Genomic DNA, 17,625 nt, shown 5'->3' with positions numbered 1-17,625 from the left:
GATGTTATACCTTGTGATATTCTAAATTATATCTAACCAGGTACATGGAGATAGCAATAAAAATAATAGAATGGGAATGGAGCAGTCTGATAATTCCTCACTAGGATAAGTGATTATAATAAGAAATAGGCTCAGAGAAACACACATAATTTCTGATTTATAATGGAACTCAAAGCGGATAAGGAAAGCCAGTTTACCTAAATTCCCTTTAAATACAATTTATGGAATGCTATTAAATGAGGTGAATCTTCAGCAAATTTTTAAAATATAAATTAAAAACAAAACTAGACATGTTGTAGCAGTTTCCCAAGAATGAGAATATAATTAAAAAAGATTTAACATAAAATTCTCATGTTTCTTAATCATCCATTAATAATTCATAATTTGTTAGCAAAGCCACAAAGTTATGAAAATCATTCTCTCTATGAACACTATAGATTTTAGGAGACCAGGCTATCCCAACTCGATGACATGTCCCCAAAATTTGCTTTACTGTATTAATAAACCCATATCTTCAATATGCTTATCATTTATATTCACCTGTTCACTTTTCCTCAGTAGTAGCCAAAGCAGAAAATTAAATGAAGTCATGATCATTTCTCATATTGTAATTTATTTTAAAATATTTTCATGCATACAGTAATTCATTTTTTATATGAAAAGAAGTTAGGAAGCTCTTTATAACAAATATTTTTCCTCACTATATGGTATGTACCATTCTGAGAATTTAGAACTGCCAGCCAATACCTATTTCTTTTCACTACTGACTAAAGACTTTTAGTGACCTTCTGTGGCACTTTCTCCTTTCAACAGGCCAGGTAAAGTGAACCCAATTAGCAAGACCAAATGTCCTGGGTGCCCCCCTGCTCTGTGAATATCATGCCTCACACTCACACTTATCAACCCCCCCCACTCCTGCCCTGGCAGGCAGCATACTGTAAAAAAGTCACCTTCTGTCATGCACCTATTTAATCTTTGCTCGGAGCAATGCCAAATGAAAATAAAGAACAACCACTGCAAAAAGAATCTTACCTGAGCTAGGTTTTCAATCCCACCCAAGCTGTGGAGTATTTCCTAATAAAATAAAAACAAAGCAACATATACAAAAGATGAGGGTGGAGGGGGGCATATCTTACATGCAATTTCTTTAGTAAGTCATGAGATTTATAATTATTTCTTGAACTCTATATTCTAACTTAAATATGGAAAACCATAATATTAGTTATTCACCTACATGTAAGATGAACTATTAATAAATATGCAAGTTTGGTTGAATTTAAGAGATTGTATATGTGCTCAGAGCTGTAGCCTATCTCTTCTTTTTATTCCTCATATGTCACCACAAAATGAGCCAGGAAGAGCTGATAGATGTCATTTCATTCAACCCCCCTCATGTTACAGAAGAGAGAAACAGAGGCCCAGAAAGGTAATCCATTTTGCCTGAGAAAGAGAGCCTAGACAAGAATCCAGCATTAACAAACTCCCAGGACCTTCCTCTAGGCCTTTGCCACACAAAGTGTGGTCCATAGACCAGCAGTATTAATATGACCTAGGAGTTGATTAGAAATGACCTGCAGTATCCCACCCTGAATTTCAAAATATCCCCACATGATTCATATGTACAATACAGTTTTAGAAGCACTGGCTTAGTAGGCTATACGGATTCTCTCTAAAATTATTGGTCTAATTGTCTTAATACCATTTTCTAAACAAATTTAAGGATACTCAATGAAAAATGTGTCCTGACTCAGGATTTTAAATATAATTCTCAATAAGAAGACATTCTATTACACTATTGAAGCTGTCCCACTGTGTTAATTAAGGAAGAGAAGGGGTGGAAAGTTGGAGTCGTGAAAGGGACTAGCTTGGACTAGTGGAACTCTATTGGAACTCTATTAATAGTAAGTACTCTCAAGTTATTCACATTGGCATTTACCTACAGGCAAATGTGCTTTCAGGTGGCCTCTAACCTGCTCGATGAAAGCCGTATTGACATTTCCCTCCTCCCTAACCTGCACACAGGGAAGTTATTTGATATATAAACATTAGCCATCAGCCACATTTCAATTCAGGGAAATGCATGGGGGATGAAGTACATGAGTGTGAGAGACACCAATCTAGTTCCACCATGAAGCCAACTGACTGGGCAGGATGGGAAAAAGGCACAGGTTCTCAAGGCCTCCCGGGTCAAAGTTTCCTTATTTTATGAAAAGCAAATAAATAAACACTGAACAAACCCATGTTTAAATTAAATATGAAGGGACAATTATAACTCAATTAAAGATAGTCCTGTGAACTCCCTAATAATTTCAACAAGAAGACATAATTAGAAATAGATATGCAGGAAAGAGCAGAGCCCCAAAATACATGAAGCAACTATTAACAGATTTGAAGGGAACAGTAGATGGTTCTACATTATCAGCAGGAGACTTTAATATTCCACTTTTAATAATGGATAGAACATCTAGACAGATCATCAATAGGAAAGTAGAACACTTGTAAGAACTTTACTCTAGACTCAGAATGAATTTGGAAAGGGAAGATGGGGACAACTGGGAGCCCAATTGGGAGTCGGTGGTGAGAATGAGAATGGAGAGGCAAGGATGGTTTTGAAGTGATATGATCACCTGAACATGAAAACAGACTGTAAAAAAGGAAGTGAAGTAGAAGACATCAACATATTTGGGCCTGGGTGACTGGGAAACAGTGACAGACACAGGGAAGCAGGAGAGGAACAGACCGCACAGAGGGGAAAGCTCAGTTTGCAACATGTCAAGGTGCTGATGGATATTCAGATGAAAAAAGATTCAACAGACCATGGGAAATAGGGTAAGAGCCAAACATTAAAATCTGGGAGTCTCATATGAAGGAAACCAAATTTGAAGCTTACAAGAGGGAAGATACCAAGGAAGAGAATAATTTTTAAATGATATTTATTTTTGCTCTAGTATTGATCATATTTTTAAATGCTTACCATGACAAGAAAACAAGAAACATAGTTATTTTATATTCAATATTAACAGTATATGATTGGTTCCAGGTCAAGATGGCAGCTTAACAACGTGCGCGTTTTAGTTCATCCTCCAGAACAACTACTAAATAACCAGAAACAGTACAGAACAGCTCCTGGGCCACGTTAGTGACCAGACACACAGCGTACCCCAGTCTGGACCAGCTGGACCGGCTGCGAGCACCCCCCAGAACCGTTAGTTTCCAAAGCGGCGGTGGCCAGCACCCCTCCCCCACAGGCCACTTCCCAGAGGGGAAAGGAAAGGACTTTACCAGCAGCAGAGACTGGGTACAATCAAATGCCAATTGTGGGATTAATTAACAAATTCTGACTACTAAAAATAGGCCCCCAGCTTAGGTGAACCTGATCAAATCAGAGGTTGCTCATTTTTGCCCCAGTGCCAAGGGGGCAGGACTGACAGAAAAAAGGGGAAGAAAAAAGAAGGAAACAAAGGCTTTTGTGGCTGTGTATCTACAAAGCTTGACTGTCTCTGGATACAGTGGCAGGACTTTTCAGGCTGCAACTGCCCCAGGCATAGGCAGAAGTGAGCTCTTTTGGGGGCTTGTCTGGAGCCTGTGCCTTCCCCAGGGGAGGGGTGAAGCCCAACTCAGGTGGAATTCCTTCCTCAAGGAATTCAGACCCCAGGGCTTGGTAATTTTAAGCCATTAAAACCAGCCTACAACCTCTCCTCTTTCTCTACCACGCCCTCAGCAGGGAGAGTCTGCCAAAGTTAAAGGTATTGCATCATCTTATGCTGGTGGGACCTGCAGTCAGACAAGCGCCACATACTGGGCAGGATAAGAAAAACAGAGTCCAGAGACCTCACAGGAAAGTTTTTCAACCTGCTGGGTCTCACCCTCAGGGAAAACCAACTCAGGTGACTCTTTCCTCCTGATAGGAGGCCAGTTTGGTCTGGGAAAATCTGGTTGGGGTCTATAATATCTAAGTAGACCCTCCTAAGTGTGTGTGGGGGGAAGGCACCACACAAGCAGGCAAGAAACAAGAAAACAAGGACTGAAAAATTCTCCTCTGTTAAACAAAACTTAAGCTAAAGGTCCAGATAAAGCTGAACAGAATGTCAAAGAACAGATAGACAACAAATTCATCCAGCAAGAAAACCCTAGGTAAAAGAAGTGAAAGCAATCTCCAGAATAAACTAATTAAGTTAATTAAATGCCTAGATGCCAGCAAAAAATAACAAATCACACTAGGAAAATTGAAGATATGGCCCAGTCAAAGGAACAAACCAACAATTCAAATGACATACGGGAGCTGAAACAATTAATTCAGAATGTACGAACAGACATTCATCAAGTTTTTGATGAGGAAAACCTCATCAAAAACCAAATCAATGAATTGAGGGAGGATATAAAGAAGGCAAGGAAAGAACAAAAAGAAGAAACTGAAAGTCTGAAAAAACAAATCACAGAACTTATGGGAATGAAAGACATAGTAGAAGACATGAAAAAACCAATGGAAACCTACAATGGTAGATTTTGAGAGACAGAACATAGGATATCTAAACTGGAGGACGGAACATCTGAAATCCGACAATAAACAGAAACTATAGGGAAAAAAATGGAAAAATATGAGCAGGGACTCAGAGAATTGAATGACACTATGAAGGGCACGAATATACGTGTTGTGGGTGTCCCAGAAGGAGAAGAGAAGGGAAAAGGAGGAGAAAAACTAATGGAGGAAATTATCACTGAAAATTTCCCAACTCTTATGAAAGATGTAAAATTACAGATCCAAGAAGTACAGCGTACCCCAAAGAGAATAGATCCAAATAGACATACTACAAAACATTTAATAATCAGAATGTCAGAGGTCAAAGAGAAAGAGAGGATCTTGAAAGCAGCAAGAGAAAAGCAATCCATCACATACAAGGGAAGCCCAATAAGACTATGTGCAGATCTCTCAGCAGAAACCATGGAGGCGAGAAGACAGTGGGATAATATATTTAAATTATTAAAAGAGAAAAACTGCCAACCAAGAATTCTATATCCAGCAAAATTGTCCTTCAAAAATGACGGAGAAATTAAAACATTTTCAGACAAAAAAATCACTGAGAGAATTTGTGACCAAGAGACCAGCTCTGCAAGAAATACTAAAGGGAACACTAGAGACAGATATGAAGACAGAAGAGAGAGGTGTGGAGAAGAGTGTAGAAAGGAAGATTATGAGTAAAGGTTAAAAAGAAGGAAAATTAGGTATGACATATAAAATCCAGAAGGCAAAATAATAGAAGAAAGTACTACCCATGTAGTAATAACACTGAATGTTAATGGATTAAACTCTCCAATCAAAATACATAGTCTGGCAGAATGGATTAAAAAACAGGACCCATGTATATGCTGTCTCTACTCAAAGGACACGAGGCCACGGACACAAATGGACATTTACACGCCAATGTTTATAGCAGCATCATTAACAATTACCAAGAGATGAAAACAGCCAAAACGTCCATCAACAGACAGTTGACTATACAAACTGTGACATTTACATAAGATGGAATATTATGCAGCTGTAAGACAGAATAAAGTTATGAAGTATGTAACAACATGGATGGACCTTGAGAACATTATGCTGAGTGTAATTAGCCAGAAACAGAAGGACAAATACTGTATGGTCTCACTGATATGAACTGACATTAGTGAATAAACTTGGAATATTTCCTTGGTAACAGAGACCATCAGGAGATAGAAATAGGGTAAGATATTGGGTAGTTGGAGCTGAAGGGATACAGATTGTGCAACAGGACTGAATATAAAAACTCAGAAATGGACCGCACAATATTACCTAACTGTAATACAATTATGTTAAAACACTGAATGAAACTGCATATGAGAATGATAGAGGGAGGAGGGCTGGGGCATAAATGAAATCACAAAGAAAGATAGATGATAAAAGATTGAGATAGTGTAATCTAGGAATGCCTAGAGTGTATAATGATAGTGACTAAATGTACAAATTTAAAAATGTTTTTGCATGAGGAAGAACAAAAGAATATCATTACTGCAGTGTGCTGAAAATAGATGGTAATTAATATTTTAAAATTTCAACTAATGTGTGAGACTAAAGCAAAAAATGTCTATTTGGTACAAATCTATACTTTGACTAGTGCATCTCCTAATATAACTTATGTAGATAGTTGATTATACCTTAAGTACATGGAACTTTGTATAGGACATGAGATTTTGTTGGTTTGCCCAGATGATGCCCTGATGAATCCCAGAGTGATTTGATCAGTGACTGGAAAAGTATTTGCAAAGTTCCCTTCGGGGAATGGTGAGAATGGGGGAAAACTCAACTTCCCCAAGTTGAATTCTTGATATTCTCACAAGCAGTGTGGACAACCAAGGCTATAGGCTGAGCCCCCAGTCTTGGGGTTTGTTCATATGAAACTTAATCCCACAGGGGATAGGTCAAGCCTACTTAAAATTAAGCCTAAGAGTCACCCCCAAGAGAACCTCTTTTGCTGCTCAGATGTGGCCTCTCTCTCCAGCCAACATAGCAAGCAGACTCACCACCCTCCCCCTGTCTACGTGGGACATGACTACCAGGGGTGTGGATCTTCCTGGCAGCATGGGACAGAAAGCCCAGAATGAGCTGAGATTCAGCATCAAGGGATTGAGAAAAAATTTAGAATGAGCTGAGACCCAGCATCAAGGGATTGAGAAAACCTTCTCGACTGAAAGGGGGAAGAGTGAAATGAGACAAAGTGTCAATGGCTGAGAGATTCCAGAGTCAAGAGGTTATCCTGGAGGTTACTCTTATGCATTAAGTAGATATCACCTTGTTATCCAAGATGTAATGGAGAGGCTGGAGGGAACTGCCTGAAAATGTAGAGCTGTGTGCCAGTAGCCATGTTTCTTGATGATGATTGTATAATGATATAGCTTTCACAATGTGACTGTGTGATTGTGAAAACCTTGTGTCTGATGCTCCTTTTATCTACCTTGTCAACAGATGAGAGGAACATATGGAAAAAAAATAAATAATAGGGGGAACAAATGTTAAAACAGATTTAGTTTGAAATTCTAGTGATCAATGAAAGGGATCAGTAAGCGGTATGGCCTGTAAAATTTTTTTTTTTCTGTTTATTATATTTTCCTGTTGTCTTTTTATTTCTTTTTTCTGAATTGATGCTAATGTTCTGGGAAATGATCATGATGATGAATACGCAACTATGTGATGATATTGTGAATTGCTGAGTGTATGTGTTGGGAATGGTTGTGTTTCTTGAATTTTTTTTAATTAATAAAAAATTTAAAAAAAAATTCTGGCACCTTTAAAAAAAAAAACAAACAGTATATGATTAAGGCAATGTTTCCCAAACTGTGTTCTAAGAACAGTCATTTTATTCTGTGCAATGGGTGGTATTAGACATTCTACAAAAAAAAAGGAAAAAAATCGGTCAAATCAGCTTGGGAAATGCTAGCAAAGGCAGATTTTAATGAGTTCCTTTATCATGGAACTCCTCAGAGCCTTTAGTATGATGCCATGCACTGTAAGTCTCCAAGATGAGAGCTAGCGTGAAGTTTGTTCTTTTTTCTCCTAAACTCATTTGTCAAAGTCCATTTCTTTTCATAGAATACTTATCACTGCTAGTGGAAAACAGTTTGAGAAACACTGCTACAAAGTATAGGAAGGGGAAAGAGTCCTTATCACTCTTTAAAAATGTTGTCACTAGGTACTTAAGAATTCAACCTCTATTTATGAAATAAACTCCCCATCCCCATGCTCCTATGAAAACTGGACCAAGGTCAGAAGATTCCTCACAGACCCCTGGTCTTCCTTGTATATCCTGTGGTTACACTAATGGGGTTACACTAACCCCAGTTCCAGAGTTGAACTAGAGAAAACCATGATTACAAGGCATGCATACACCTAATCTTAACACTTCTGGTCACTGATATAAAAAGCAAATATGATTGCCCGCTTACACTACTGCAATGCCTCCTGCCTGCTCTTTCAGACCTCATTATTCTGTCTCTGTCACAGGCTGGAGGGTCAAAAAATTGGATCCCAGACTTGAAGAAAGTCCCCTAATCAATCTGATCTTCAATCCACTCTGTAAAAGGTAGACAATGTCCTTGTTTTGCCTATTACCTGGATTTTTCCTTTTTCTTCCCCCTCTCCCCATCCCATGGATCCCATAAGTTTTTAAAAATGAAGTACATTGCCCCAACATGTGTTATCCGTACACAACTATTTTTACCTAAAATTTCCAGTAGGCTTCCTCATACTAAACCAACCCAGCAATTAAATCAATACAGAGCCCATTGCTCTCAGCCCTTAATATTAAATTGCTAATATGACCATTTTACACCTATGACTAAAAATCATTAGTGGTTCTATACTGCTTATTCCTTTGTCATTAATTTAAGGCCCCTCTATGGGCTGGCCTTTACTTATCTTTCCAGGTAGAATAGCAATTACTCTTATAAAAGCCTTAATATAGGGGTACAAGGGTAGTTCAGTGGTAGAATTCTCTCCTGCCATATGGGAAACCCGAGTTTGTTTCCCAGCCTATGTACTTCCCAAAACAAACAAATAAGTAAACAAAGAAAGAAAAACAAACAAACAAAAATTCAACAAAAAGTGCTGCAGTAACAGGATACTCACATGGAAAAAGAATGAAATGTGATCCCTGCATTACAGCATATTAAAAAAAAAAAAAGCCTTAGTATATAAATTCAGATTTGTAGGGCACGACTAAAAGGAAAATAAAAGAAATGCCCCTAAGTTTCCTACTTTAGAATCTGGAAGAAAGATTGTGCCGTTAAAAGAAATAAGAGTTGGTTCTAAAGGTATAAAGATGGGGAAAATAATTGAAGAGCTCACATTTAAAAACTATTGACTATAATGTGCTACATCAGAAGTTCTCAAACTTTTTGGTCTCAGAACCCCTTAATACTCTTAAAAATCACTGAGAACCCCAAAGAGCTTTTTTTAATGTGGGTTGTACATACTTATCTTTACCATATTAGAAATTAAGACTGAGGAATTTTTAAAACACGAGCCACCAGTTCATAACCTCTTGGGCCAAGGAACAAAGTTCACAACATTGCACACTGTGGCCTATTTAAACAGCTTCCCCAGAGGACCCTGTACATAGAAGTATGCAACTCAGCATTTCTGATGGAAAGGAAGTGGATTCAGGATGCATAGATGGTATCTTCAAGAAAAGCAGCAATAAAGGTAAGATAAAGACTGGAAGGTGTAGCTGGGTCCAGAAAAGGGCATTTTTATGATAAGGAAGAACAGAAAGGGAGCCACTCACAAGATGAGAAAGGGAACAATTAGAGACCAAGCCATGGCAAGAAGGAGGAATATTTACTTTTAAAATCAGAAGTAAAGTTTCATGATAATCCAAATATTTCAAACAAACAATAGAGAAAATAAGAGAGCTCAGATTAGGATGGCTTCAGTCTCCCCTACAAAACAGGAGATGATACAATTTAGAGAGAATAACAGGGGCAGGAGGAGATTTAGGCATCGAGGTGGAGATGAGGTGGAACAGCCTCTCTGGATCCTGCAATACTGACTCAATAAGAGAGGGGAAAAAAGCACAGCAATGGCAATGCTGAGATTCACCAGCATAAATTTGTAGTACACCCCAGCATAGCTTTGTGACAATTCTTGGCAACTCAAGATGTTAAACAACTGCTTGAGCACATGTTCCACTATGTACAAAGAGTGCCAGGGAGGAGAGATTCAGATCTTAAAAGAATCCCCTTCTATGGAAAGAACAGCAATCATGGGGAGACTTTAATATGTGTTTTGGCTACAAAGTTCCATAAACGAGTTTAAGTGGTCACTAAATTCTTTAAAGGGCAATACAATCCACCCTGTTCCAATCCATCTCGAACTAGATTAGGAGCAGCAGTTCTTCAGATTGGGAGATCAGCAAACAGATTATGGCAGCATTGCCTTCAATTTTCAGGATATCTCTAAGAACATTTTGTTGAATTCTAAAAATCAAAGAGAATGGAATCTCCAGCTTAAAAAATCCACCTAGTCCCATGAATACTTTTATTAATATTACATATATAATGTTTTCATCCAAATTGGCGCATGTAGGAAAATAAAAGATGGTGGCAGTAATAATTAAGCAGGAACAATGGCAATATGTTGAGATTAATTCAGAAAAAAAATAGAACATATAGTTCACCCTTATTATATATGACCCATATAGAATTGTAAATGTCAGTTCAGAAACATATGGAACATACAGGACAATGTCCTGAATCAGGTATTCAAATGGTTGTTGAGTTAGCTAAACAACACTAGCCCGAAGCCAGCTGAGAATACAATTTAAAGAAGTGGGTGATGCTTCTAAAGGAAAGATGTGGAGTGACCTTGAATCCAAGAAAGCTCAGACCCAAGCAGGCTCTGAAGATAACTGGTACTTAAACAAAAATTTTTAAAGCAAATTTTAAAGAAGAATGCTATTAGGATAACGAAGGGAAATACTTCTGACTCAAACAAGGATTCATCAATAAAATTGAATCCAAAATAAAAGATTTTCTGAATGTTCTGAGCTTCCTTATAGCTTATTAGGGCAGGATATGAAAAAGGATGCTTCTCAGAAAAAAATAATAATGTGAAAATTATTGAAAAAGGAGAGCACGCATGAACAATGAGAACATTGCTTAGATATTTGACATAGGCAAGCAGAAACAACATTGATCAATATGCCACACTGAGGCTTTATAATAGTGGTTCTCAAAATGTGGTTCCCCAGCAACAGCATCCCTGAGAACTTATTAAAAATGCACATTTTCAGGCCCTGGCACAAACCTACTAAATCAGAATCTCTGTGATGGGTGCAGCAATCTTCAAGTCCTCCAGATATTATGGATGAATGCTAAAAGTTAAGAGCCGGGCGGGCCACGGTGGCTCAGCAGTTAAGAGTGCTTGCCTGCCATGCCCGAGGACCCGGGTTCGATTCCCAGTGCCTGCCCATGTTAAAAAAAAAAAAGAAAAAGAAAAGTTAAAAGCCACTGCTTTACAGAATCAGCTATCAACCAGCCAGGAAGAGGAGGACTGGCCTTCTAGATCCTGGTGAAGTGTCAGGTAAGCTTTTCTTTGGAAAACATATGTCACTACTAAAGTGCTAAACTTCTGCTACTCAAAGAGTGGACCGTGGTCAAGGCATCAGCATCCCCTGGGAACCTGTTAGAAATGCTGAATCTTGGGCCTCAATTTGCACCTACTGAATCAGACTCTGAATTTACGTGATCCACAGGTGACTCCTGTGCACATTCAAGTTTGAGAGGCACTATGCTAGAGGCAGTACATTTACCTAATGAGTGGGAATAGAGGAACATTCTTTACTTCTATACCTCCAGCTGTGACATGTGAGAGGCCACTAACTCAAGGTCTTAAGCAAGAGGGTGGAGAGGGGAAGGAATAGACTCAGTGGCAGCTGCTGATACTGGAGCCACATGACAAGGCCCCTACCCATCACTGTTGACTTTGACCTCGTGAGCTGCTTAGTCATGAACACACGGAACATTTGGCCAAGTGAACATTCTTTCTACCATTAATGTTAAAATGCCATGTTATAATGAAAGCAAAGACCCAAAGTTCAATCCACAAAATTCCATAGGTCCCTATTATATCACTTCTCTCCTATCTTTTCAAATAGCAAATGAGACATTTTCCAAATTTGGAAGCTACTGAGTTGTGAGAGAAAAAAAATGTGAACACAGCCCACTTCAAAAAAGAACACCAAGTTTTTATTTCATCTTTATAATGAGTTAAAAAAACTTTTTTTTCCAACCAACCTGATAACATGGATCTCTCATTAGTAGTCTTAGACAAATTAACACTCTCAGAAAATGGATGGATGGGGCTCGATTAACCCACTCTCTGAAAAAAGAAGACAAAATGAACATGTTCAAGTCTGAAAGCCAAGGGTGACAATTCATGAACAATGCAAAACTGTGAAGGAAAATGACAAATATACACAGGAATAGGTGCTGAGTTCAACAACCTTCATCTACAGTAAGTGCTGTTATTTGGCACTTGAACACTTAACCCATTTTTATGCAAACCACATGTAAAGCATCTTTTCCAGTATGAAGCAGAGGACAGACCCTAAACTTATTTGATTCATAGCACCCTTAGTGACTAAGTAATTTTTTCATAGAACCCTAGGCCAAAAGAATAGCTAAAAGTTTCATTATTAAGTAGTTAGGTCTGGTTTAAAAGGCTTTATGCCCTAACAACTTTTAGTACCCATTTGAAAAAATAATACACCTACATTAAAAGATAAATATTTTATTCTAAAATAACCACAAATTACTTACCATAGGGTACATGCACCTTTGCACACTGAATTTCTCAAGCCTTAGAATCACATCAACATCTTCATTTTCTAATCTATCCTTATTTTGATACCGACTTACTTTTCATCATAGCAAACCCAACTTAAGATTTGCCATCGTATAAAAAGTAACACAATCTAATGTTGAAATAGTAAATGGCACTGAGTAGTTTGCACTATGTCTGACAGATGTTTGGCATTATTTTTTTTTCCTTGAAAATTTAAAATATCCCAGAACACCCCAAGGAGTTCAAAGTAGTACCCTTGGACGTCAGTGCACAGTTCGGGAAATACAATGATAAAGTATTTTCTGAGGTCAGTTTCTCCAGAAGCAGACCCTGACATGAAGACTGGCATGCAAGAGAATGACTAAGGAGTGCTCTGAGGAGACACAGTGGGAGAAGGGGGGAAACTAAGCACAGAGGCAATCTCAGGCAAGTGCCAGTTTCAGACTAATCCTGCAGGGAAACTCTGGACTGTAAGTTATGTCTCAGAAGTGTCCTACACTGAGACAAGGGAACTGGGCTTTCATATTCCCAAAACTGTTGCCATTGGCTGAGGGCTGCAGGATGGGCCTGAGGGAATAAATACCCAGGCACATACTCTCTGTGCCTGCAGGCAAAACAGACTCAGAGAGCCAGACACCTCACTATTGGAGGTGAAAAGCACCAAACAAAAGGATGAGAGATCTGAGGGTTCTGGGAAAAGCACCAACATTACCCAACAGCTGTGTATTTAACAATAAAGCAGAGTACAGAGATTCATTAGAATTCTTTGAGATTAAAGTAAAACTCACTTGAAGAAACTGAAGGTTTTGTTTTGTGTTGTTTTTTACTAAAAGGCACAGAGGCAACTAATGAAACTGGGCCTGTTTGGAAGGCAGAATTTGGATTGTTGCTTCAAACAATGAATACACTTAATATTCTCAGGAGATTTCAAAAAAACCATTTATCTTAGAAGTATCACTTCATGGCCATCAGATGATAAAGTATTCATTCAAGTCCATTTTAAGAGGCTTTTTTTCCCTTTTGTTTTTTTTTTAAATATTTTTATTGATAAAACAACATGCAAACATACAAACATTCTAAACCTACAAACATTTCATACATGGTATACAGTCGATGGTTCACAATATCATCATATAGTTGTGTATTCATCGCCATGATAATTTTTTGAACATTTGCATCACTTCAGAAAAGAAAGAAAAATGAAAAAAACTCATACATACCACATCCCTTACCCCTCCCTCTCATTGACCACAGGTATTTCCTTCTACCCAATTTATTTTAACCTATGTCTCCCCATTATTGTTTGTTTATTTTTATCTATATTTTTTACTATCTTCCCATACCCTAAATAAAAGGAGCATCAGACACAAGGTTTTCACAATCACATAGTCACACTGTAAAAACTATATCATTATACAATCATCTTGAAGAAACAAGGCTACTGGAACACAGTTCTACAGTTTAGGCACTTCTCTCTAGCCACTTCAATACACTATAAACCAAAAAAGGGATATCTATATAATGCATAAGAATAACCTCCAGGATAACCTCTCAACTCTGTTTGAAATCTCTCAGCCACTGCCCTTTATTTTTCTCATTTCTCTCTTCCCTCTTTTGGTCAAGAAGATTTTCTCAATCCCTTGATGCTGAGTGCTGGCTCATCCCAGAATTTCTGACCCACGTTGACAGGGAGATTTACACTCCTGGGAGTCATGTCCCACATAGGGGTGGGGATGGCAGTGAGTTCACTTGCCATATCTGCTTAGAGAGAGGCCCCATCTGAACAACAAAAGAGGTTCTCTAGGGGCGATACTTAGTTCTGATTTTAAGTAGGATCAGCCTACCTTTTGCAGGAATAAGTTTCATAGGGGTGAACTCCAAGATCTAGGGCTTGGCCTACTGATTTGGTTGTCCCCACTGCTTGCAAAAATATCAGAAATTCTCCAGATGGGGAAGGTGAATTTTTCTCCCTTTCTCCCCATTTCCCCAAGGGGATTTTGCGAATACTTCTTTATTCACTGTCCAAATCACTCTGGGATTTATGGGGCATCACACTAATTTGGACAAACCAACAAAATCAATGCTCTATTCAAGATTCCATGTACTTATGGTGTTCAACTAAACTGCTGAATTTAGGAAATGCACTAGTTTAATTAGGAAATGCACTAGTCAAAATATAAATTTTGTACCAAATAAACATCTCTCCCTTTAGTCTCACACAGAAGTTGAAGTTTTAAAATATGAATGATATCATACTTTACCCAGTCCTCTGATACACCTTAACCCTATCCAGATCAGTTTCATTCATATCGCTACTCGATGTCTGACCACTTTTTCAACTTTTAAAACAGCTCCTGTATGGGGTACTGTTGTCTTTTATAGTTTCAGAGTTCTAACTCTGAGTCCCAGGTGTCACACAGATACCCAAAGTTTCTGGGAAAGACCATGTATCTCAGAGTTTAGAATTAAGTTACTTCCTGAATATATGTGACTGCTGAAAGAGCTTACAATGTAGCTCCCTTTACAATAAGCCCCAACCTGATAACCCATGCTTTCAACATAAATTCACCAAGTTTTTACACTATAGTTACTCCATATAATTGAGGCACGATAATATTTGTCTTTTTGTTTCTGACATTTCATCCAACATACCATCCTTAAGTTTCATTCACCTAGGTGCATGCCTCACAATTTCATTTGCTCTAGCAGCCGCTCAGTAGTTCATTGTATGTATACACCATAGTTTTCCCTTCCATTCCTCTGTCACTGTACCCTTAAGCCACCTCCATTCATTATAGATCAGGAACACTGCCGCCAGAAACATCAGTGTGCAAATAAATATTTATCCATGTCCCCACACTCAGTTATAAGACTAGATCTTGACCAAACTTGGCGGTTGAATTTGGTTCCTCAGATCTATGGGATCTTGATTTCCGGTTTCAGTTTTTTATCTTACCCTGCTTGCCAGTTTGGCCCCAGGTGAGATGCTGAAATCAACTTTGTCCTTGCTATCCAGGAGTTCAAAGTTCCAAACAAAGCAGTTTAGGCCACCCCAGGAGACCAGTTGTGATGAGATTTCTTCCCCGGCTCCTTTGGACATTTGTATGGTGAAAGAAACAGAGTTTATTTGTCCTTTTGAATTTGTTATGCATGCAGAATAAGGTAGGACATTCAAGCTTAAATTGCAGGTTGAGGTGCAGTGAGGACCCTGGGAGAGCTCAGCCATCAAGACAGACTCCATTTGTCTCCGTATCCATGAGATATTTGTGGAGCACAGTGCAATGAATAGAACAGGCAGAGCCCCTTCATGTCCTCACAGAGTTGGCATTCCACAGATTAGGAACTTGTAGTTTCTCAAGGTGAACTCTGAAATTCTTACAGCATCCATAAAGCATCCAGTAATCTTCACTGAAGAAAGGCCAATGGTGACTGGAATACCTTTGTCATCTAGGAAGAGATGTGGCTGGTGTCTACTGGATTCTGGTTCTGGATGCAGTGCTTTCTGCTTCGATTTCCAGTGGCTTTCTCTCTGAGCATCTGTGGGTCCTCTCTTGCTCCTCCAGGGACATCTCTCTGAGCTCTCTGTGTTCTGCAGTACACTTTTAGCACCTCTGGGAAGTTTCTGACCCTCTGTGTCCTTCACTTGGTTTCATCTGTCTGTGGTCTGTATCTGCTCTGGTTTCAAATGGCTCTCTTTCATAAAGGGCTTGAAAAGCCCACAAGGTGAAAGGATGAGCTAAAGAAAATGAAAGTCCAGGTTGGTTGGGGATCTTGTTGCCACTAATTTCCATCAACTCCATTTATCCCAGACACATTCAAGTCAATTCTTGATGGTCAAAAAAATGGTGTTCACACATTATTCACTCCCCTCCTGGTGCCTCCTCAGGAAGGCCTGCAGTGGGCGTGGGGCCAGCAGGAGGCCTCCTCAGGACCACAAACAGTCCCGTGCCCTGGTGCCCTGTGGGTCCTGCCCAGACTTGCCGGGACCTCCTGATGCAGGAACACAGCACTGGCAGCCTCCTGGAAGGCCAGCGCAGATCCCTCAGGTCCAGAGCACTCTGTGAGTCCTTGGAAGGGTGGGAAGCCCAGGAAAGACGGGCCACGGCAGGCCAAAGCTCTTGAGAGGCTTTCAAATTGTTTCTTTAGCAAAGAGTTACTGAAGGCTCTTTAAAATAAGGGCATTTGATTCTTTAAAATAAGGCCAACTGTCCCTATGTGGTTGAAGGGTCCAGATAATGCCCAGGTTCAGAAATCATAGTACCTTGTATCCAGTACTTACCCAAATATGTATTAATCAATGAATTCTCTAACTTAAGGCAGTGTTATAAAGGTAATAACATACAAATTACAGTGCAGGCAGATATTCCTCACTTAAAAGATTTTTACTAAAGGGAGCAAAGCAATCAACACAGAACCTATCCACTTATATGCTTTTTGTAAGCTCTCTGGTTAGCTGAGAAGGTATGATCCGTGATGACACCCATTGTCCCTTCCCAGCCCTGCCGTGGGCCACTGTGAACAGCTGTGCAATGTTCCAGTAGAGCTCGTAGTAAATGTAGTCAAAATGTTAAAGTGTCTGCCTGCTCTCAATACTGCTACATAGGCCGTAGAGCATACGAGATACAAGGTGATTTCACATCAGCTGATGAGGACACTTGTTTCCAAGGAGGTCGAGGACAGAGTCTAGACTAAGACTAGAACCCACAGCATCCTGAAGCATGTCTAAAACCAAATTTGTGTCTGCCACAAGCCTGACCCTTTCTAGCCTTCCGGTTGACCAGACCAAAAACTTTGGAGTCTTTCCTGCCTCTATTTCTGCCACATACTTCAGCAAATCCCATCACCTCTTCCTTTACAATATCTCCAGAATCTGACTTTTCACTACCTCCTCCATTACCACTGATTCAAGCCACCATCACCTTTGGCATGGACTACTGCAAAAACTTCATATCTGGTATCCCTGCTTCCATTTTTTGCCCTACTCTGCTCTTCTTGCATCTGCTGAAGAGATCATTTACAAACATAAGTCAAATCATGTTACTCCTCTGACCAAACCATCCAGTAGCTCCCACTTCACACAGTAAAAGACAAAGTCTTTATCATGTTCACAAGGCCAGGATCTGCCTCCTACCACCACCACCTGCTCACTCCCTTTCAGCCACACAGGCCTCTCCACTGTTCCTGACATTCTTCCCCATCAATCCTCCCACCATGTGGGCCAATACTAAGGTGCTTCCCATCTCAACCTTTGTACCTTTAAGCCCTGG

The 17,625-nt window shown here is 39.3% G+C and overlaps 1 protein-coding gene across 9 annotated transcripts in view; it reads right to left on the bottom strand.

The window, feature by feature from the left end:
• Positions 1-17,625, bottom strand: part of NEK10 (NIMA related kinase 10) — a 297,546-nt gene that overhangs the window by 240,049 nt on the left and 39,872 nt on the right. For 8 of the 9 annotated variants that reach the window (XR_013162877.1, XM_077129956.1, XM_077129961.1 and 5 more), the window contains exons 6-7: positions 11,809-11,893; positions 1,033-1,074 (exon numbers count right to left, since the gene is read on the bottom strand). Coding sequence is in view for 8 of the 9 variants with exons in the window: in XM_077129956.1 (XP_076986071.1) it covers positions 1,033-1,074; positions 11,809-11,893 (127 nt within the window). In the remaining variant the exon portion in view is untranslated. The remainder of the gene's footprint in view (positions 1-1,032; positions 1,075-11,808; positions 11,894-17,625) is intronic. The other variant, XM_077129958.1, reaches the window with a different exon arrangement.

The sequence above is a fragment of the Tamandua tetradactyla genome, chromosome 15 (assembly GCF_023851605.1).
Source record: "Tamandua tetradactyla isolate mTamTet1 chromosome 15, mTamTet1.pri, whole genome shotgun sequence".
Classification (NCBI taxonomy): Eukaryota; Metazoa; Chordata; class Mammalia; order Pilosa; family Myrmecophagidae; genus Tamandua; species Tamandua tetradactyla.
Note: the sequence above shows the minus strand (reverse complement) of the source record. Positions and strands in the feature narration are given on the sequence as shown.